General features: G+C 43.7%; 2 protein-coding genes across 2 annotated transcripts in view; one reads left to right on the forward strand and one right to left on the reverse strand.

Annotated features, from left to right (window-relative positions):
• Positions 1–20: 20 nt before the first annotated feature.
• On the reverse strand, positions 21–8,935 carry HEXD (hexosaminidase D). The gene is made up of 12 exons (XM_005144221.3): positions 8,721–8,935; positions 8,526–8,635; positions 8,355–8,442; positions 7,824–7,988; positions 6,528–6,711; positions 5,268–5,339; positions 4,665–4,860; positions 3,911–3,993; positions 3,046–3,124; positions 2,867–2,968; positions 2,286–2,375; positions 21–1,599 (listed from the first exon to the last, which is right to left on the reverse strand). The coding sequence occupies exons 1-12, from the start codon at positions 8,796–8,798 to the stop codon at positions 1,431–1,433; spliced, it is 1,416 nt and encodes a 471-aa protein (XP_005144278.2). The 5' UTR covers positions 8,799–8,935; the 3' UTR covers positions 21–1,430.
• Positions 8,932–22,705, forward strand: part of OGFOD3 (2-oxoglutarate and iron dependent oxygenase domain containing 3) — a 41,232-nt gene continuing 27,458 nt past the window's right edge. The window contains exons 1-6 of the mRNA XM_031044831.2: positions 8,932–9,214; positions 10,061–10,278; positions 14,273–14,348; positions 15,253–15,295; positions 20,379–20,443; positions 21,032–21,088. Coding sequence (XP_030900691.2) covers positions 9,123–9,214; positions 10,061–10,278; positions 14,273–14,348; positions 15,253–15,295; positions 20,379–20,443; positions 21,032–21,088 — 551 coding nt within the window. The 5' untranslated portion in view covers positions 8,932–9,122. The remainder of the gene's footprint in view (positions 9,215–10,060; positions 10,279–14,272; positions 14,349–15,252; positions 15,296–20,378; positions 20,444–21,031; positions 21,089–22,705) is intronic.

Raw genomic sequence — 22,705 nt, forward strand, 5'->3', positions numbered from 1 at the left:
AAAAACAAGTTTCCACAAACTTTTAGTATCAAAGGATTTATTAAAGTAAAATAAATTAAGATCTTGTTTAGTTCAAGGTATGTGGCTTTTGTAATTAAGGTTTACATAGCCATTGATTCTATAGATAAAAATCTGCGTATGGACTTCTGTAGCTCTCATTAAATAAGTTAGATATGTCTTATGCTGTACTTGTACATCCTGTAGCTAGAGCTGTGGTCTTTAGAACAGATTATTCCAAGTAAATGTCAATACCTGTGCTTCCAAAATAAGACTTTCAAAAAAGCAGTAACTGAAGCAAACAGGAATATTCTGAATATTCATGGTAAAGTAACAACTACCAAGCTTTTGAACTGGTTTTCCATTGTGGTGATTATTTGAATGCTGTAGTTAAGTCCACAAAATATATTGCTATACATGATTACAAGTTCAAGATTAAAGCTGAATGTAACATAACAGCATTTCCCCCTCATTAAGTAGACTTCAGTCATGCTTCAAGCATGGATGAGTCTGCACTCTCTCAGGTGAAATGGATGCTTTAAAGTGACTGGGATGGTGCTTTTCTGTGGGGATGAGATGATGTTTAGCTTTGATGCTTTGGTAAGAAGTTTAGAAGACCATTATGTTAAGGCAGCTTTCCCTCACAGCCAAGTGTCACTGTCACTGCTGGTAACAAGCTCCCTTTCCAGAGCTCCCTGTTATTCTGTGCTATGATAGTGCATCTTTTACATCTGTTGTAGCCTTGTGAGCAGATCAACAGCAGTTCCTTGCTCAGACTTCTACAAAAGGCTGGAGGTCAGTTTCCTGATCTCAAGCTCACCAAAGCTGGATTTAAGACTGATGTTTCATGTATTTCCAAGAATGGAGAAGTCCAAAACAAAATCTGGAACAAATCAACTGCTACATGCTGTGGAGGGACTTGTCGTGATGGCTTGGTAGGACATCTCAATGCAGCTGAAAGACTGAGTTCACAGTACAGAATGTAAGGACCCAAAGTATGTCTGAAGTATCCTAAATCTTGCATTTTCTAGAAGTTGCAAAAGGAGAACATGTTGGCTACTGACTGAAGTAGAACTCTTCCAGGTCATTGTTAGGTAAGAAAGTCTTATTACCACTAATAGTGGAATTGGAAGAAACTGGGTTTTTCTCCTGCCTTGTAAAAGAGCTGACCTGTGACTGTCTTGTGTTCTCTTAGGCAAGGGGAGCAAATCTCCTTCACAGGGCAGGTGAGTCAGCCTCAGCAATGCATTAAGACAGGAAAATTAAAATAGAGCTGCAGCCTAATACACTAAGAAGTTCTTTGATGCCTTCAGGCCACTTTTCTTTCACCATAGTTCTTGCTTCAACTCTCAAGATGACAAACTAGCTGACTAGTTGCTGATTTCCACTAGCTGTGTTTTCCCATGGAGTAAGACAGACTTATTGAAATGTCCCTAATTTTGTGCCTTTATTGCTTCGTCTAAATCATCTACCACTTGCTGCAGCTTCTGGAGGCTGGGGTAGACATTCTCCTCCATCCACTCCTCTACAGTACATTTGTGGAAGACTTGCTCCATGGCTGCTTCGAGGTCTTGCACCACACCATTCCACTTGGAGAGAAGACTAAGCAGAAAGCATAGGAGACAAACAATCACATTTGCAGGTGAGCTCTGCCCCAAGGGAGGCTTGGCTTACTGGGCCTTTTAAAGGGAGTACAGGCCTTAAAATGCCTTTACAGGAAAGGAGCATCTATTACAAGAGCTCAAAGGACTTGACTTTGTGCAGATGTGTTTTAAGTACCATTAATCTTGGCACTTCCTGTAAGCAATGACTTTTTCAGTACTGAAATATGAACTCAAGCATTAGACACATTAAGTATAACTGAAACTTACTGTGAGACTTGTGAATTTAATTCTGTTTTTTAATCAGGAAGAGTGGATGCAGTTGGGTGTTCACCTTACCACAGCAAGGTGGAGTGGTCAGGCTTTATTTCCCCTGCCTGCAGCTTGGCCCACAGGGAGCTCCTGCATGGAGGTAACTGCTGTAAAAGGCAGCAGGTCTGTACAGGAATAACTCCATGTACAAGTTAAGAGTTTGTCAGAGACCACTTTTGTTCTTGTATTCAAAATACTGTTTTCAGTACAAGACAAAACCAAACATGCTTAAAACCATAACATGAATACTTCATGCTGTTTGGTTTCCACTGAAGCTTCTGTAACAGTTCAAAAGGCAAGGACTCAAAACTGTATGTACTTGAATGCCAAAATATGACATATGTTTTCCCTATAATGCAAAGTCAGTGGTGTTACCTTACTGCATCTGGCTGAAAGTGATGCATTATTATAGGATGGATAATCTTCCTTTTCCTGTGGTAGGGGCTGAACCAGCCTGTGACATACCTGAAAAGACATGTTAGCATGAGCAGGTTTTGACACAGCAGCAATGTACCAGTTTGTATGCTGGCAGGGCAGTCACAGGGCTTTAGCTGAACTACTTCTGCATAAACAGAGACAATGCTGATGAAGTAAACTGAAGTCTATGTATCCAGCTTGTAAAAGACTGTTCTTGGCAGATAAGAATAACTGATCATGTGTTGCAATTTAAGTTTTATTTCAAGCTCCATTTTTTGTAACCACACCATTAAAAAAAGAATTTTAAATGACAGCTGTAATTCAGGGAAGAACTTGATTCTTGAGATAAGGCAGCACAGCTGAAATAATTCAAATTTGAATCAAAATGCTATGTTCTACTGAGGTGTTAATATATAAGGATGCAGTGCCTGAAACAGAGCTTGATGTTTAAATCACTTTGCTGGAGTTATGCCCTGTTTTGAGATGATACAGCTCCAACACTCCTGCAGACAGCAGAGAATCAACATAAACCTCATTACCTGTTCCTTTCAAGAAGTTCATCCACTGATGGCTTGAGGTAGAAACTTATTTCGGTCACAAGCGTGAGGATTTTGCTCCCAGGAAAGGTTCCCAGACTCGTGCTGTCCAAAAAAGTTCCATTAGTTTCTCAACTCACCAACCCATGAGAGGAATCCAAATACTACAGCTGGAATTTTACCTCATAAAAGTATCAATTTCCAGGTTAGACATTCCCAGGAGCTCTTCCACATTTTCTTTAACCTTGTCAGAATAACCACCTGGCAGAAGACAGTGAAAATACATAAAGGAGCTCCAATAACCAAAATGTTCATAAAAGGGTTTTTCAGGAGTACTCTGCATTGGCTTAGTTCTCCTTGGGTTAAGATGTTTTTAGAAGGTAAAATAGAGATAGAACGAGGGGTGGGAGGAGTAAGTTGTGTTTCACACAGGTGCCTCTTGCTAAGTAAAGCGCTTCCTAGCTAGGAGCTGCTATGAGCACTGCATATTTTTAGTGCCTTAGTTAAAAACCAGTAGGTTGTAGGGGTTTTTTAGGTTGAAAATAAGAAACGCAGTTAAGACAAAAGCTCTGTTGGCAACTGCCTGGGGAGAAACCAGAAACTAAAGGAAGTATTTTACCTGCTAGTGTACTTCCTAGACAAAACTGGATTAGTTACAACGACTTTTACATGTAAACAAGATCTATTAGTCTCAATCTAATTTATATCTAAAAGCATCTCATTTATATACCAATAGTGCTTCAAAGTTCTGAAAGCAATTCAGCTGCTTAAATTATTTTTAGTAGAAGCATGAAGAAGTTTGTGACCATTTGCAGGTGAGAACATAATAAACAATTAGTATACTATGGCTATTTTTTAAATACCTAAGCCAACAGCCTTCTCTGCTCCCATATCAAAAACATGCAATATGGGTAATTTATTGTTCATAATGCAGACCATGATTGGATAGTCAAACCACCTCAAAAGATAAGCCTGTGCCAACCTTGGGGCAGTGTCACTTCACCCTTGTGTTAGGCATAAGCCGAGAGAATAAAGATGCCATTGTACCATTCTTTAGTGTTTGCAGACATACAGCCAAGCATGGAATTGCCACTGGGAGAAGCTCACACAAAACAGAGAAGTGATCGTACCTAGATAAGAAAGCATTCATTAATTAGGCATTCTATGGTTAGAACACACTAAACAAGTGGGAAGTCCTAATATTCAATCACTAAATTCTAAGAGCTTTAGAAATACTGATTTCTGTCTCCAAGAAGGGACCTTTTATCTCTGAAACACCAAGTGTTCTCATTTTACTAATAAGAACAACTCCAATTTATTTTCTCAAGCCAAATTAGGAACAGAAACTGGAGTTCAGCTCTCTGGTATACTTTCAGATCTCCTGACTTGCATAAAACCCTTTTTCTCCTTCACTGCATTAACAAGTTATTCTCTCTTGTGCAACTTCATTCTATTTTAATCCACATTAGATGTTAAGATACACACCGTGTATTAACTATGCTGTCTATAAGCAATTTAAGGTGGCACAAAGTACACTCAAGCCTTCACACTGAATCTGCTGTTGCTGGTGTCTGCCAAAACAATCACTCCTGCTGACTAATGCTGTACTGAATAGCTGGAACTCTGAAATCCACCCTTTGTAGCCAGTGGCTAACTAAGGTCCAGCACTAACCAACAGCAAAGACTGCAGGGTTGCAAAGTTCCCTTCTAAATCCCAGCCTCCTTGGACCTCTTAAGGAGTTTTTGAGTGGAAGTTTGCTTTCAAGTGATCCTTAGAACCATTTAAAAGGATGTTCCTTACCTCTGCCAGCCGGTCAGTGCGATACCTTCGAGGACATCGGCAGGGCTTTTGCTTGCCACTTTCAGCCACTGAAGATGGTTTTTTAAGTGGTGTCCAATAAGGATTAGAGACTGATTCACTCCTGTAGCTCCTTTAAAAGCACTAGCAAACCACACCTTGGAGAAGCCACATCTACGGTACTTCTCTATGAGATGCACTGCAGTAAGACACAAAAGAACACTTACAGGACAAGTTTTTCTCTATTTTCAGCCCTGACTTGTAATGCTCTAGTGAAGGGGGACCCAGGTCCAGTTATAAAAGGCTTGTCCCACCAAGTTTTGAGCATCAGCAAGGAGGGAGATTTGACATCTTCTCTGAGCAAGCTGCTATGGTGACTGCCCTCCTGGTTTCATGTGCCCAGCTACTATATTTCACTCCCTTGAATTGCTAAATTGCTGCAATGCTAAAAACTGTAGGCATGTAATGAGAATGCACATCATCTGACAGCTCATTGTTGAAAGAAAATAAATAGTAGCAACTATTAGCAGAAACCAAGCAAGGGCTATGTTTATGATATTAAAGCATCATCATTACTTCTGTGCAGCTCAGGAGAGATGTACAAACCTTTGCCTTCCACGTCCAGGTCTGCTGCATAGTCCCAGATCATCGGCTGCACAAGCTGTGGCACCCCAGATTCTGAAAGAAAGAGTTCTTTTAAGTCACAGAAAACAGCCAGTTAAAAGTGAGAACTAAGTCTGTATTACTGGTGTATCAGCACGACTGAATGAACTATGGCTTGTCACCAGGACCCTTCAATTACAGCTGAAGTGCCCCAGCCTTTATTCAACCTGGCTGGAATTTGGATGTGTGATTTTCATGTGAAAGGGGCCACGAAGTCCTCAGATGTTTTGAAATCACTAATATGGATCAGCAGTGACAATTCATGGGAGAACCTATTCATCCGAAACTCATCTCGTTCTTAGCCCCTTGCATCTATCTGTATACCTGCTGGCTGAACTAGCTGAGCTACAAACTGTACACACAAGATTTCAGCTAAATTCAAAGGAAATATTCAGCCTTTAAGTCAAGAACTGTCTGAGCTGTGTTTGCACAGAACTTCACTTTTCAAGATGCCTTTAAAGTACAAGTAAAGATATAGGTTTAGCTTAAAATCTTCTAATAATCAACCCCTGACTAGTTTTAAACATGAGAAACCAACCCCTAAAGAAACTGCAGTAAATTGTACAGAAATTCAGTATTTTAACTGCATCCTGTTTTAGCTTCTTTAGTCTGGTTTTGCCTATGGCAGTAGAGTGTGCTTTCCTAGAAGCTGTGTTGCTTTCACGGAAACTCCATGAATCCCATTGCATTTCCTGGGATGACTTCCCACTGCCATGAAGAGATAAGTCACTACTGGAGGAGCTGCACGGCTCTTCTGGTATTGCCTAAACCTGTTTAGAGCAGACGTGTAAGGTGACTCTGAAAATGCTGGGACTCCATCCATGCTGGGACTCCTCACAGTTGAGCAGTAGTTTCCTATTTTTCAAGCGGCAAGGCTCATGATCTCAAGTTCTTGGAGCTACCCAACAGTTCAGTATCAGAGTTCCTCATGATGTGCACTGTGATCACATACACTGTCAAAGATGCTTCTCTGTGGGAACCAGATGCTGCACAGAGCAACAACTAACATGAGCAGGTGGTCAGAGGCACAGAAATTTAGACTGAGATCACAAATGCTAATAGTTTTGGGGGTTTTAATGTGTAAAGAAAGCAGAATTGATGGCACCCGCTGTGTTTTCATTACCAGCTGCAAAACTCAGACTGGTTGTGTGTGCATTTTCTGTATGCTACGAAACCTGCCTCACCCCATCAATGGCCACACACCTGCCAACGTCACCTCACTTATCCCTCGGAGCATGTCATCCCACACGATGGGTGTCACAGTGGGGTAAGATGAGGCCACACAACTCGCTACTGCTTTTATGTGGGATAAGCACAGCTTCTCTGGAGTGTTGTCCTGTTGCTGCAGCCACTGCTTTGACTCCTCTCCTTCACCGAGGTAGTAGACCTGAAACATCAAGCAAATAATCCTGACTTCATGTACAGGAACAGCTTGACACAGTATCATGAAATCATACAGCATTCACAACCTCTTGCACAGATGTGACACATTGAGTGGATGCATTTAAAAGCATCTCTCAGTGTTGAAGACACCACAAGCATTTCTATCAGTCTGCAGGAGACTGCAGCCATGGCTAAATGCATCATGTAAGGCAATATTCCTACAGAAACTAAAATATTTAAAGAATAATGCATGCTGTGTTTGTCTTTGGGAGTAGCTTTCACCAGATTTAATCAGTTCAAATCTAGCAACCCATAGGTCCTTAATTATATGAAATAAAGTTCTTGTCTTGGGGAAAGAGATTTCTCTGAGTGAATCTAGAATTGACTTGGGGACACATCCAAGAGCAGCCCCAGCATCCTTGTCCTGTGCAGAGAAGGGATTTGGGCCTTTTAAGCTGGATAAGCATTTAAACTCTCTGCTGGTTTAGAGCAGGTTTTATCTAAACTGTTTATTCTACTTAAACAGGGTTTTGCTTTATAAAAGTTTACAGCTCCACACCTAACCCTGCCACTGGCTCCCACACAATACGATAGAAAATACTAAATAGTATCAGTACAGTTAAGGTGATCACACTGTGTCTCAGGGATCTGTGTGCCACAGGGATGGTTTCAAGAAACTAAGGAGAAAACCCAAGATGCTCTTCCTCAAGGAAACAAATTACTGAGATAAAAAACCACATTTCCCACCATGAAAGGGCTTACTTGGAATAAGTTGGCCAGAACAACAAGCAAGCATCTTATATCCAAACTCACGTGATGCTTATTGAATACCTTCAATTGATATCTCACTTTAAATCCTCATTTGACCTAAAATCAAATGCTGAGTTAGCCTTAAGAAAATGTCTTCAATACTTCTGGTATTCCATTCAGATCAACAGAGATGATGTCCTGTGCTACTGGAACTACTTATTCTCAAAAAAAGCTTTTCCAGACTGGCTTGAGTTGGTGTTTTCAGTCCCCAAAATCCTACCCCAACGTCACCTGAGCACCACTGAAATGCAGAAGCCCTGGCCCTTCCTAACAAGAAAATCATTCCTGGTTCAAGACAAGTCCCACCTCATCACATCCGATGTGAAACCATTTTATGTCTCCATGCAGTGCCATGACCTGGTCAACCATGGCTTTAACCAGTGCCCGTGACTCCTCCTTGTGTGGGTTGAGGGCGTTGGGAAAGGCCTTCACCTCCCGCAGATGAGCAAACTCTTTGTGCTTCAGCACAAACTGCAAGAGAAAGGGAGAGCTCGGGGAACAGCCGCAACGTGCAGGGGACAGCGGCGTCCTCCCTGTGCCACCTGGGCTCTGCTGACACTGGTCCTGCTAACACCTGGGGCTCGGCTGGCTGGGAGCTCAGGGCACAGCACGAGTACAGGCAGGAGGGGCACTGCTGCTGCTTCGGGCTGTCGGGGGGGGGTCTCTGACCACGAAGCACCCCCCGGGGCGCAGGAAGCAGGGCGGTCAGTGCAGCATCACCCCAATGTCCCAGCGCCGGATGCCTGCAGTGCTGGCAGTGATGATGGCTCCCCAGCAAACCCCCCCTCCACCATCCCCCTGCTCAGCCAGCCCCGCGCTCCCAGGGCCGGCGCTCACCTCCATGTGCCCGAAGGTCTGCACCAGCGGCACCACCTCCAGCCCCTCCGCTCTCGCCTGGCTCAGCACGGCCCGGACCTCCCCGGGGCTGCGGGAAGAGTGGGAGATCGGGGTAGGGACCGGGGTCGGGGCCCGTGGTCGCGGTCAGGATCGGGGCCCGCCCGCCGGTACCTGTACGCGTGTGGTGCCCGCAGCGGCCCCAGCGGCCCCGCGTAGGGGAAGGTGTCCTCATACTCCAGCAGCAGCCCGGTGGCGCCCAGGGAGCGAAGCAGCGGCAGCACCTGAGGGGCGGGAGGGGACAGCGGCAGGTGAGGCAGGGCTGGGCCATGCCGGCTCCCCCGAGCCCCACCGCCGGCTCAGCCTCACCTCCGCCAGGTACCCTGCTCGGGGCGCGGCGCCCTTCATGTCCAGGTGCACCAGGCGCCGCGGCCCGCCCGCCGCCATGCCCTCCGCATGCCGCCGCTCCGCCCTCGATTGCTCCTGACTGCGCGGTTGCCGTTCGACGCTGCACAGCCGGGCCGCATTGACTGCTTTGGCCTGCTTTGGCCTGCTTTGGCCTGCGGTACGCTGGTACAGAGCTCCCGGCTGCCGCCTTCTGCCCCGGTTCCGGTGTCCCGGCGCTATCCGGTCGCTGCCTCGGTGCGGGTCCCTCCGCTGTGCTTGGTGTTCTGCTGCCCGCTCGTCTGAGACGCTTCTGCTCGGCGGCCGATTGCTTTCCCCTGGCAGGCGGGGGGTTGCCGAGCGCATCGCTCTGTGCCGAGGGGCGCGATGGCTCCGCAGCGGCGGGCGGCCCCGCGGGGTCCCGAGAGCGGCGGGACAGTGGCTGGGCCCGGCCGCGGAGGCCGCCGCCGCCACAGCAGGTACCGGCAGGACCGATCGCGTGGCTGGGGCGGGCAGGTGCCACCTGCACGGGTGCGGCAGCGCAGGGCCGGCGGCTGAGGAGAGCGGCCTGTGGCAGTGCCGCCTGTGGCAGTGCCGCCTGTAGCAGTGCCGCCGGCCCCGTGGCAGGGTGGCTGCAGGCTCTGGGCGCGAGCTGCGGGTAATTGTGGGTATCTGTGTGCACTCAGGGTGCCGGGTCGGTCAGCCCTCCCCTTCCACAGAATCCTGGAATCAACCAGGTTGGAAAAGCCCTTTAAGCTCATCCAGTCCAACCCTTACCCCAGCCCTGCCAAGGCCACAACTGCCCCATGGCACTGAGGCCTCGTCTCCACGGTGTGTGAACACTTGCAGGGACGGTGCCTGCAGCCCTGCCTTGGGCAGCCTGTTCCAATGCCTGAGCACCCTCTGGGGCAGGAATTGTTCCTCAGCTCCATCTAAACCTGCCCTGGTGCAGCTTGAGGCCGTTTCCTCGTGTCCCATCCCTTGTTCCTTGGGAGCAGAGCCCAGCCCCTCCTGGCTCCATCCTCCTGTCAGGCACTTGTAGGGAGCCATCAGGTCCCCCCTGAGCCTTCTCCAGACTGAACCCCCCAGGTCCCTCAGCTGTTCCCCATCTCTCTTGTGCTTCAGGCCCTGCACCAGCTCCAGTGCCCCTCTCTGGCATGTCAATGTCCCTCTTGTAGTGAGGGGCCCAGAGCTGAACACAGGATTCGAGGTACAGCCTCCCAGTGCTGAATTACTGGGGTCTGGTAGTGGGTGGCTGGAGTGGTCCAACACAGGCTCTGGAGTGGGGCTGTTGCTTACTTGGAGCTGTCCCTCTCCCTCCCCAGTGCCAAGAGGAGCCGAGGCCAGCAGGAGTCACGGTGGAGGTGGCTGAGGGCATTATTCCTCCTTGCCTCTGCTGCCATTGGTGCCCTCTTGATCTGGAGGTACCTGGGTGCTGAGGATGGAGTCACTGAGGTGCTGGCCCATCGCCGAGAGAACCTGCAGGACAAGTTCATCGAGATCCCCTGCTCTGAGGACTACGACAGCCACAAGAGATTTGAAGGTATTTGTATAGGATTGTCTGAAGTGGGATAAAGCAGTTCCCAGAGGACCTTAACTGCTGACTGATGTCTGTTAAACCAGATTAACAGCAAAACCCCATTCTGTTCCTGCCAAACACCTGCTTGTTGTATGTATTGTTTAGATCCCTAAGTGTTCAGGCCTCTTGGGCCATCCCAGGAGTTGTTGCTTCTGAGGTTTTTCTGTCATTCCTATGCAATTCTCTTCTGAAACTGTTTTGCTTGGGTTCTATGAAACAAATCTTTTGCTCAGTCTGTTTCTAGTGTCTTTTCATACTCTCTTGATTCCTGTAATAGGCCTGTGGATGAGTTTGTGGGTAGATGCCATACAGAGTATGAAATAGAACTGATTTAGGCTATTGTCTGTGCTGCTACCATGTGGTAGTGGCACAAATGCCGACTTCTAATACACTTGTTTTGAGATATGTAACAGTGTAGCAGGTTTCCATGCCACTGCAAAGCACTTCTCTATCTTTCAGCTGAGCTGTTTTCTGTCAAATTGGTGTTTATATTCTCTGGCACTTATTTCTTTAGAGCGTTAATACTGGATCTTTGAGAGGAATACGAGGGTTTAATCTTCTCTGATGAAGAGCAGGGGGATTCTAGGTTGCATTTTGCATGGTTGAGCTAGGCCGATGCTCTCTCTGTTTTGCCTGGGAAGAGGAACAACTGTGTGCTCTATTCTTGTGATTTCATGGGGAGCAAGCTCTGCAAGTACAAACTGCAGAGTGAAGTGTGACCTCTCTTGTTTTTGTTTGGGAATGATTGGCATGGCTGGTGTCAACCTTATAGAAGCAAAAGCACATTGTTTTGTGAGAGTTTGTGTTCTGGCTTTCTAATTAGATGTTTGCTAATGTAAAAACATCTACTAAAACCCAAATCTCATGTGTTCTCTTCTACTATGCTTTCAGAAGGAGATCAGTGATATTAGAAACGGGTGAGCATCTGTTTGAAGTAGTTAATTGAAGCCGGGATAAACTTTGCTTTCGTTTTTCAGTTCTCGTCTGCTGCTCGGTGCCCACAAGAGGGCGGTGGTGAGCTGCTGAGCCTGCCTGTTCTGCCAAAGCTGAGCTCTTCGCTCCACGTGTGTTACTGACAGCTCAGTTGGGCAGTAAATGTGCATTACAGCTTTCTGCCAAACCGGATTCAGCTCCGGAGCTTTAGGCACTTTGGAAATAGCTTCCTCTCAATCAATAGCTTTTCATTGTCTGTCTTTACTCTGGCTCAACATCCACAGCTGGTGGCTCTGCATCAGAAAGAGGCACATCCCTGTCATCACTTGGTATCTGATGCTCAGCTGTGAAGTTTCCACAGTTAAGATGAGCTTTTCATTTATGCACCTGTCCCTGCTTCAAACTGAACTGGTACAACGGAGCTTCTAGTGTGCTTCAAATGATATGATAGTGTCACAGAGCAGTGGGTTTATTTCCATAGCACTGCCTGCCAGTAAACATGCTTCATACAGGAAGAAGTAATTTTTCAGAGGACAAGCACCTAACTTTTTTGCAGAAGGTGTTCTGTGAGCACAGTCTCATCTGCATTCTGAGCCCTGTGGTCACATCTTGGCCTTCACTTCGGTCTTGAGACATGGTTAACTACTTAAACCTACTGTGGCTATTAGTGTGTCTGATGCAACTCCTGTGTAGTCTCTTATGTGCTGATTTATTGTGTCAGTGTGCAAAGCATCCATGATCACTGCCCAGGAGACAGTTTCTTTTCCAGGGACTAGATCAGTGTATGTGGAAAGCAGAGAAGTCTGAGCAGTGGAGGAGAAGGTCTAGCATCTGGACTGTTGGTGTGGTTATGGGGATGGCATCTGATAAATCTTTGCCCCCCTCGTATCCTGCTTTGAAGTGGACAGCATTAGGAGAACATCATGAAGAGTCTTTTTACTCCTGTGATTTCATCCTGGCAGCATGTGGTTCTTGGCTGAGTACCACTTTAAGTAGAAGACAGAGCTGCAGTTAAGGCACTTGGACCCCTGTGTTACATTCTGTTTCCTATGTACTGAACAGGAGACAGATGGCTGAGGCAGTCACAGCTTCCAGCACCCAATTAAACTTGGATGCATGCAAAAATAACAGCCAGAGAGGGACCAGTGTGGATTCCTAGAACTACAAAAAACTTCCCAAACATTTTGTTGGTAAACATAAGATCCACTCAAAGATTTGTGATTTAGCTCAATCACAAATCACATAATGTACTCCACACTCTACACAATGTTCTGTTGGGTATAAAGATGTCACAATGTTATGAAGCACTGTTTGGATATTGGCAGTTTACTTTTTTATAGTGAAATGTTACTGGGTGATCGAAATGAATTACCTGTGTTGTAACCCAGCTGGTTTCCTGACCTTGATCTGTGTTTAAACACTCTGCTTGGTGTGGGTGCCTTTGACTCTATTTAAGCATCTTTCAAACAAGAGACTCTTCCCAAGCAAGGAAACAGTGTATGTATTTGGTAGGTTGCTGGTGCTCCTTACTTTTTCACCCACACACCTCTTGCTCATTGTTTCTTTCTTCTTGAAACTGGTGTAAATGGAGGGCTTTGCAGCACACCTGAGCAGAGCCAAGATATATCCAGTAAGATGGAGCAGAAATTCCTACAAAGCGCTCATGCTGTGTCAAGATTTCTCTTGCTGACAGTCTGTGGTTGTGGTTGTCATAATTGCTTTCCATCAGAGCAGATGGATGCTTTTGAGTTGCATGGGTGAATTGAGTGATTTTTTCCATGAGTTTCCCCCTACCCTTTTGTGTTCTGATGAGCAAATAATCCTTGGAGAGGAGCTCAGTTCAGCAGTAAGGGTATTGGCAGATGTCAGGGAATGCACAAATCCCAACTCTTCTGTGGCTTTACATCTCTTTATGGATCTTCCCCAGTGAAGTACCAAGTGTGACATCCCAAGGGCTGTGGTGGCTCAGTATTGATCTTATTTCTTCTTGCCTGAAGACCTGTGGACCAGTCTTCTAATGTCATGAGAAGTTTCATACATTCTTCATCTTAAACGTGATGCTGGCTTTTTCCATGAGCTTTTAAAATTCCATGTTAGGTGTCTTAGCCATGAATTTTAGGAGGCTTTCTTGTCATATGTCCAAGCTGTGTGCTTCAAGACACTTCTGTGTGAAGTTTCATATAAAAAGCTTCCCTTCAAGGTATATTTGTATGGACACCCCATACAGAATGTTATCTGCTTCCATATGTATTAGGGAAGGGGTTCAGCAGATCTGAAATATACTGCTTTTATTCTCTTGCCACTGTGGTTAGAATGTTCAAATTCACTGCTTCTTCCAAGTTAACATCGCTTTTCCAGTGGACAAATACAGTGGTTCTTAGTGCCATCTTATCTAGCTTGAAGTGGTAGATGGACAAAGGAACATCAGTAAATCAATTGTAATCCCAAAGTTTGTAACATATTTGTAAAGATTTTTAGCAAATTTAAGGCTTACAAGAATTATTTTCAGATCAACAGGAAAAGGAGTTTGTCTTTAAAGGCAGAAGTTGTACATTTTGCTTAACCAGGGCACTGGAAGCTCTGGGTCTTCTGTGACAGCCACATCGCCAGGGCTGTAATACTTCATGTGTTGAGATTTATTCCTTTTAGATCACCTCTGTTCTGTTGAATTTCAGTATGGACGTAAGAGGAAATAACTTGTCAGCTTATTTGGCGTAATTCCCTTGAATTACGCTCACTAGTCATGGTAGGGAAAGTGACATAGCTTAGCTGAGTCCTGGGGACTTGAATCTGTGTAGAATCACCAGTGACATTGGCTGGTTTGTCTTCTCCGATTGTGTTGTGCAGAACACACAAAATAAAGATGTAAGTTTCTTGTAGTTTAAGTGATATGAAATATTCTGAGTGCGCCACTGTCCCTTCTGAATGTTGTGAATCCAAAAGGGAAGTAGGGCAGCATTAGAGACTTGGTTGGAGCCTTGTTTGAAAGATGATCTTTTTTTTCTCTCCCCTCTTTGTGTTCCAGGGTGCACACCTAGGAAGTGTGGAAGAGGTGTGACGGATGCAGTGATTACAAGGGAAGAAGCTGAAAGGATCCGTAGGTAATTTTTCTTTTTAGCTCTTCAGACAAAATGGCTGTACCAGTGTTTAAGGTGGAGCATAGAGCACATTAGCTGAAGGAGGAGGTTAAAACAGTTAGTATTCTTTTTTTAAAGTGATTTTTCTGGTTTTGCTGTAGTGGAGGCAGTTCTCTTTCATAGGATCTGCCTCTATGGAGCTCTGTGGAGCTCTGTTTGACATGAGTGTTACAGAGAAGAAAGGAAAACCAATTAAGTATGTTTTAAAGGATTTTCACTTGGCCTTCTGTTCCATTTGGCCTTTAAAACCAGAACAGCATAAGCCGTAGTTTCTGGGTAATTATGAGCTGGTGCTGACCCTGGAGTGCTCTATGAACAGCAAGCGGTGAGTTAATCAAACTGTAGGGGACACTGTGAAATTATGCACTTAGAAAAGTTACCAGCTTCTTTGAGTGTGATTTGCATTTGATAATCATGTCAGTGGAGAATATTACTGTCATGCTGAAAGTGGTATGCAGCTTGTGTAAGTGCTTTGCTCACCAGTTGGGCTGACCACTCCGAGTTCAAATTCGGTTGGAATCCTGATTATTTTGATACAGGTTTTTTTGCATTGTCCAGGTTTATTTGCCCTTCTCCCACGAATCAAGATATGGGGGTGTTTTTATGTTTAATCTTACTTGGCCAGAATGAATTTGAAAGACTTGGGGGTGTGTTGGAGACTTACGGAAGGGGGCTACAAGCTCAGATACTTTATTTGCATAATAGGCTGCAAGATTCGGTTTCCAATAAATGAGAGCTTCTCTTAACTCAGTTGGGTTATCTGATGCATCAGATACCACTTACTGAAGTTACATATTGCAAATAATGACATTAAAGGACAAAGTAATCAGACTTCAGTTCTCATCTGAGGTTATTGTTTTGCCTGCAGAATAGCAGAGAGGGGACTGTCCTTGGGAGGATCTGATGGAGGGGTGAGCAGTGTCCTGTTACTTTTTACATTCTTTTACTGTAAAGGCAAGGTTATAAATCTTTTGGGGGCTGAAGGAGGTGGAGAATTTTTCTGTACATTCAGATTTGGGGGGAAAAAAATTGCTTGGGAAGTTATTTTTATCTCCCATTAATACTTCTGCTAGCAGTGTAATCACAACTTCTGCAATACAGTTGAGATTTTCTATTATTCAGTTTTGCTATTTCTGATGCCTCTCTTGAACTGGTTTTGTCTTCTCCATCTGGAAACAGTTACGATAGCAGAACTGCACAAGTCTGACTTGTGAAACTGAACTGCACTGGTTCACAGCATCATGTGAAAATTGGTTTTGTGTAGTGACAAAAACTGCTGTGTAATATCCTCAGACAACCCCTGAGGAATATTCTTTAAAGAGAAGTGGATTTGGTTTCGTTTTTAATGAGCGTGCTTATTCTGATTTCTTTCCCCTGTTTTTGTTCTTAGGATGTTTTTGTGCATGAACAGACATTTTCTTGAGTATTTGTGAACACATCAACTTCCTTAGGCCCCTGCTGAGTTAGGGAATGTATTAGGAGGAAGTTTTTCTTTGAAACCAAAGATTTTTTTTGTCATCCTTGTGATTGCTGAGCAAGATCTGCAAAAATTATAACTGAGAAGCTTAAGCAGTGTTGTCCATCTACAATATATTTAGAATTCTCTGTTCAGTTCTGTCAGAATCATGATCCCTATTCAGTTCTGTGGTTGCATAATTTGCTGCTTGGCCAATATTACTGTGCCTGTGGGGACCTCCAGCTTGACTCCTGTCTTTAATGTTGTCAGATGGGTTTCCTATCCTGTTCTTTTGGAACCTACCTGTGATTTTTCATTAGACTCCCACAAAGAGGGATTAGAAGGGCAGTGCATAACACAGACCTTTATGGATTTGGACCACAGAAAGCTAACATCCAGCTGGGGATCAGGGAACTGGGGATACTGAGGGAGAGAAAATTTGAAAGAGACATGAAGTAAGGTAAATATCATTTTGGAAGCATCATTGTGAGTGGGTTTTTGTTTTGTTGCTGTTTTTTTTTTAAGGGGGGGAAGTGAGAGGGGAGGAAGATTCTGTTGCTCCAATAAAATAAGTCTCTTAAGAAATCCAATGTCCATTGAGATGTCTGGGCTCTGATCCAAGCCTTCTCACATTGCTCATCACCAGTAAATGTGAGAAAGTCGTTGCATGCTGTTAGTCCTCCAGGAGGGGTCTAAGAAGAAATCTGTGTGATAGTTCATTGAGGACTTACCCAGTGTATAAGCACTGAAAGATGCTAAAAACAAGGGCTGACCAGTGGTCCAGGAGGGCGTGCTTCAGAGAAGCCTTTGAATACAGTTTCTTCACCTAGTTTCTTTTATGCCTCTTTCTTCCTGTTCTGTTGTTGTCATATTTCTTTTTTGATGTGTGTGCTTCTATTCCCAATGTCATGGTATGTTCCCAATAGTGCATCTTGACTCCTAGCTATCATTAAATACTATTAGATGTGTGCTGATGATGTAGAGATTAAACTTTCTTTCTTTGTTTGATCCTTTTATATTTTCAAATCTCTTATCTATATAACATACAAAATGCTTCAAGTCTTACTTCACCTAGCTCCTTTGCCTGTTGCTGCTCAAGCGTCAGGCCTGTTGGATGAGATCTGGTTGGTTGCTTTAAATTTCTTTGGCTTTAGAGTGTTTGGATAATTCCATGCAGTTATGTCTGTTATTCTAAGACTGATCTTTTTCCTTAAAATTCCTTAAATAATTCCTTGTTTGTGTTTTTTAATTCTTTCTTTAGCCACTTTGATCTCTTCACTACTCCAGATAAAACTTCTTCAGTTTTCTATTAGGGTGCAGGCTGCTTTTTTACTTTTTCTGATTTCCTCCTAACCCCTTTGTAAACAACCCTTCTGAGCTCTCTTTCCCCCCATCTGTTACACTTCTTTTGAATTCACAGAAGTGGATTTGTGTTTGTGCTGGATATAATTTATTAAAGACCTAAACCTCCAGTTTGTGACTGTCAATTCTCTCCTCCTTTTGTTTGCTGCCCTTCTGGCTTCCTTGGAGCACTGAAGTATAGCACAAAAACTCCTTTATTTTCCATCCTTTTGTTGGAGGAAGTCCCTGCAAACATCTGAATTATTGAAACCACCCAGGAGTCATGTCCCAGTTGTCTTGCTGAGCTTGCTTCTGCTCTTCCTTTGAATTACTTCTAGATTTATTTGTACTTACACAGGGAGTGAGGCTGGAAGAGGCTGTTGTAATCTTCTAGTCTGACTTTAAACAGAAGCCATACAGGAGCATCTTCTCCACCAGAATGCTGCTTTTTCTTGTATGTCTCTGTAAAATGGTTTTGTACTCTGCAATCCACATTCTGTGAATGTGAGCATTAGTTCTCATGATGTTTGCCCTAGCTTAGGTTTCTTAAAGATAATGACATCTCCAAAATTCCAGCCTAAATGATTCTAAGATTCTTTCCCTGCCTAATACTTTCCTGCTCACTCTCCTTGCTTGCATTGTCACTTTGGTAATGACTTATTCGTTCACATTTTTATAGGTGCTGCCGTGATAACATCTCTCTAGTGTAAATGAAACTCTTTAGTATCATCAGACCTATTGGCATTTATTTAGAACCCCCAGAAAAGAAGCCCCTTGTTGCAGCCAGTCACCAGCAGTCTCTTTCCTGTGTTGCAGCAAAAGTGGCAGGAGTAGCCACCTAAACCTTCCTTTTGTAGGGGAAAATTGAAGTTCTGAATCACTGGGTGAAACAAACAACCTGTATAGCTGTACTACCAAACAAAGGCTTCTGGTGTGGGCCCACTGACCCATGCATAGAACAGTGGTTCTGCAGACCATATGCCTCCTTGTTCCGCTTTCAGCCCTCCCAACCAACCTCTGAAGTCCTCAGAATGCTTTCAGCTCTGTGGTTTCTTTTTCCAGCAAGAAGATAAAGCATCTGCATAATACTTACACCTCTACTACAGGCCGCAGAGTTTTCTTCCTTCTTGATTAGTCTACTGATAGCACTTGGCAATGTCTTTCCTTATAGCCGTGTGTTGCTGTGTTTATCTAGACTTAACTCTAGGAAGTTGAAGAGGGATTTCAAGGTGGGGCTGTTTTGAAAGCCTAAGACTGCCTTGCAGTGAGAGTAAGTTTGCTGCTGCTCAGGTGTTGGTGGCCATGTGGAACCTCCATTGCTCTTCCCTCTTTTCACAGAATCACAGAATTACTGAATCCCAAGGGTTGGAAGGGACCTCAAAAGATCATCCAGTCCAACCCCCCTGCAAGAGCAGGGTAACCTAGAGTACATCACACAGGAACTTGTCCAGGTGGGCCTTGAATATCTCCAACGTAGGAGACTCCACAACCTCCCTGGGCAACCTGTTCCAGTGCTCTGTCACTCTTGCAGTAAAGAAGTTCTTCCTGATGTTAACGTGGAGCCTCCTATGCTCCAGTTTACACCCATTGCTCCTTGTCCTACCACTGGATATCACTGAAAAAAGCCTAGCTCCATCAACTGTGTGAATGCTCCTGCAGGAGGAGTGGGAAGGTTTGGGATGCTGCCAGCTCCTCTACACAAACTGAAATAAGCTTTTGTGTGGACTTGTTCCAACAGTTCAATGTCCTTTTTATGTTGAGGACACCAGAACTACCATTACCTTGTATGTTTCCAAAGGGGTAGGTAGAATTGTTTGGGTAGGGTTATTAAAAGAAAGTTATTATATCCCTTTCAGAAGGAGACTTTAGTGGAATTCTTCTGATCTACCTCTGAAGCTCAATCGAGCCTGCAGCAATTTTCTTTTACTGACAGACTCTCATGAGTGTCTTCCTCCAACATTGATCCAGAGGAGGTGAGAGAAAAGTGCTTTGAGACTAAGAGTGAGCATGAAGCTGTGTTGCTAGCCCAGCACTGCAGCTCTTGCATGCCTCTGGACTGATGATTTGCTTCCGCTCATTCACCAGCCTGTCTGCATTTGGGTATAGAGACAAAGTAGCTTCAAACAGTTCTGTTCCAACCATGCCCAGAAATTCCTGTTCCTGGTGAGATGGAAGGTATAATTCTTTCCAGGCGGCATACCTACTGGTGTTATTAATGTTTGGATTTTGTTAGAATAATGGGAATGGTATGTCATGCATCAAGAAATGCCAAAATCCAAGATGCGTGTGTTTGCCTGGAAATTGTATAGCAAAGATGTCATTACTTTGGTGCTGGTCAAGTTAATTAACTGTTGCTACTTGGTATTTCCAGTATAAATAAATAAACCAGCTATTAGGCAGCTATATATTTTAAGTACTGGTTAAGTGAGGCAAAACAAACATGTATTTTGTGGACAGCAAGGGACATACAAAAGTGTACTTGACTTGATTTAGAGAGAGGATTTAGAGACCTGAGAGGTAGCTCTTCCTCCTGGCAAATCTGAATGTGAATCTCTTTAGCTTGGTCTGGAGCTCAGCTTGAATTGGATGAAGAAATAGATTGAATTTTCATCTGTAAAAACTTTTCACTCTTTGGTTTCCTTTTACAGTGGTTTAGAAATTGAGGCAAAGAAGTTTGGCTCTAGTAAGCCTTAGAATTATAATTGTTCTTTTAAACAGACTTTTATGTCCGTATTAAATATGAGAAGTATACAGGAACTCATGGTGAAGGAGAAGTTTTAATAACAAATGTTGGGCAAGATAAATATTAGTGCTGCTATTTGAGTGCTCCACAAATATTGGAAAATCAGTCATCTTTGTGTGGAAGGGAAATGTCTTCAAGGAGGGATCTTGGAACACAGCGTCTTCCTCCCAGCCCATGGAGGAAAGCTTTGGCACTTCTCTGTCAGATCTGAATCTCAGGAGTAGAAGTTCTATGCTTTTTTCATAGGACTTTAATATTTTATGCACTTGTAGCAAACTGCAGGAGGTTTGTAATTGTAAAATAAGCATTAGTATGTGAATCTGAACGCTAGAAACTAATACTGGGAGGCTGTGAAAAACGAGAGCCAGCTTGGGACAGTTATTAAAGGTCAAAGTTAAATAATGATAAAACCTTTTCATGCTCATTTGCCCTGTTTTCTTGTTTCTTTTCCCAGGCCTCAATTTTGGACTTGCACTCCGGAGCTCTTTCCCTGGGGAAGCATTTTGTTAATCTGTACAGGTAAAGGGGGCTGTGGCTTGCTGCCTCTTGTTACCCTGCACCTTCTGTCCTCATTGCCTTTCCACTTTTTTCAGACCCTGTGGGCTGGAATTAGAAATGGCAGACTGTAGGAGCTGGGTAGAGTCACCACAGTTTCCATGACCGTTTATAGTGCTTTTGTGGCAGGGAAACTGATCTTGTGTTGAACTGGGCTCTTTGAAAACTACCATTACCTTTGTTTTCAGAGTTCTTACACTGGTAAATAGTAGTATTTTTTCACAGTTATAGTCTGGTTTGTCAGCAGTGGAAGAGATCAAGTAGCTTGAACCCTTAAATTTGAATCCAAGTGTGTATTTCATGGTGTGGGCAGACTGTTTTCATGTCTGGGATACGCCATTAACAGTTGCTGCCTCTTGATCCTTAAATCTTTTAGCATTTAATCATTTAGCAATGCTTTGGCATTTTATGTTCAAAAGTATTTATAGGATTCTTTTGTGTTTTCACTTTCTGGTTGTGGATAAAACACAGTTGGGGGTGAGAATGCACCTTGGTTCTGCTCAGGCACTCTTGATTCAGCGACTGCTCTTTCAGACCTGTTTAATTTTTCAGGTACTTTGGGGACAAAATTCAAGACATCTTCACAGAAGAGGATTTTGCATTATATCGGTAAAGCTTTTCAATAACTGCTGGATGAACCACAGCACATAGCTTTATTTCTTGTGTGGACTGCAGGTTGGGAGGGGATTGTCCTTTAGATTCAGATGTCCAATTGATTCTGCAGCTCAAAATAGCAATGTCTGTGAGAATTAAGATGCCTTGAGGAAAATAAGTAGAAAGGCCTTTTGGTGATTCCCTGCTCAATAACATCAGCTGCTTTATGTTTAGCTGCATGACAATGTCAGGGCAGTGTTTATGGTGTAAATGTAATCAGAATAGTGGCAGCACCGCACCTTTTCCTTTCTGTGTAGGAGGTTGATGCCCTGCAAGCAAGGAGAGTTGCTTCATCTCAATTTTGTGCTTATTTGCTGGAACATTAATAGGTGGGATGTAAAATCCTTTAGCATTGACTCTTATTTCACACATATTATCCAAAACGTGTTGTGTTAGATGATAGACAATCCTATGCTATTGCCACATCAGGAGCTTGTGGTTTTTTTTGGGTGAAGTGTAGCACAACCTTAAAAATGGTAAAGCAGGAAGTGGAAGGACTTCAAATTACTGATGTGCTGGCTAGAGGAGCAGAGCATACTTTCCCTGTAAGAAGACAGAATATGAAATAGCTCTATAATGTAATAGCTTTAGCATCTGATGCTTCTCACTTTCCTGTGGACCTGCTCATATACTTAACAAAGACAACAGACGTAATGAGTTTCTTGTGTCTGTGAAGCTGTGTGGCCAAAGTTTAGGTACAAGCATTCTTCGTTGACTAGACATAGTAAATCTTTAGTTATGTGTTTCAGTTGCCTTCTCATAATTTAAAATATATCTGGCTTGAACATTTTAACTCTTTTGGCCTTTTTTCTTTGCCCTTGGGAAGGAATATGACCTCCCTCTAGTGGTGGAAGTACTATGAAGTAGCCAAAATAGGTTTATTCTTTTCATTAGTATAGTAATTTTATTTGTCTTAAAATAAGAACCAGTTAAAGCTTATTTCCATTCAACAACATTTTTTTAGATGCTGTTATATTTATAGATGAACTTATTTTAAAATGTGTTCACTTCTGCCCCCCCCCCCCCCAAAATCACAGAGTAGTTTGGGTTGGAAGGGACCTTAAAGCTCATCCAGTTCCAGCCCTCTGCCACAGGCAGGGACACCTTCCACTAGAGCAGTTTGCAAGCTGCTTTCTTGATTATTATTGAACTTTGACTGTATACAGACAATGGAGTTACTGCCTCACCAAAATAGTGGAGAGTATTTTGAAGATGGTAATTGTTTTGCCTTCCTTTCTGTAGAAGATCAAAGAATCTGTAGAAATACCATGGCTGTATGGAGGCAGCGTCTTCCTAAAGAGTATTTGTTTCATATGAATAGAAACATTCAGCTTTTCAACAGCTTTTATGGATTTCTGATCCTTATTCTGGGAGATGAGACAGCTGCTAGGAAATATCAGTATTCCATTGGTATTTCATGCCAATATAGGAGACATTTTGGTCTGCTGGGTACAAATCTAATACAAAATGTATTATTAAATGCTTCTTTTCATATTAATGGCAGTGCTTTAACATGGGCTATAGGACCTTATGTCCTTAATGAATGATTTTATGCTGTTCTTGGGAGCATTT

The sequence above is a fragment of the Melopsittacus undulatus genome, chromosome 11 (assembly GCF_012275295.1).
Source record: "Melopsittacus undulatus isolate bMelUnd1 chromosome 11, bMelUnd1.mat.Z, whole genome shotgun sequence".
Lineage (NCBI taxonomy): Eukaryota > Metazoa > Chordata > Aves > Psittaciformes > Psittaculidae > Melopsittacus > Melopsittacus undulatus.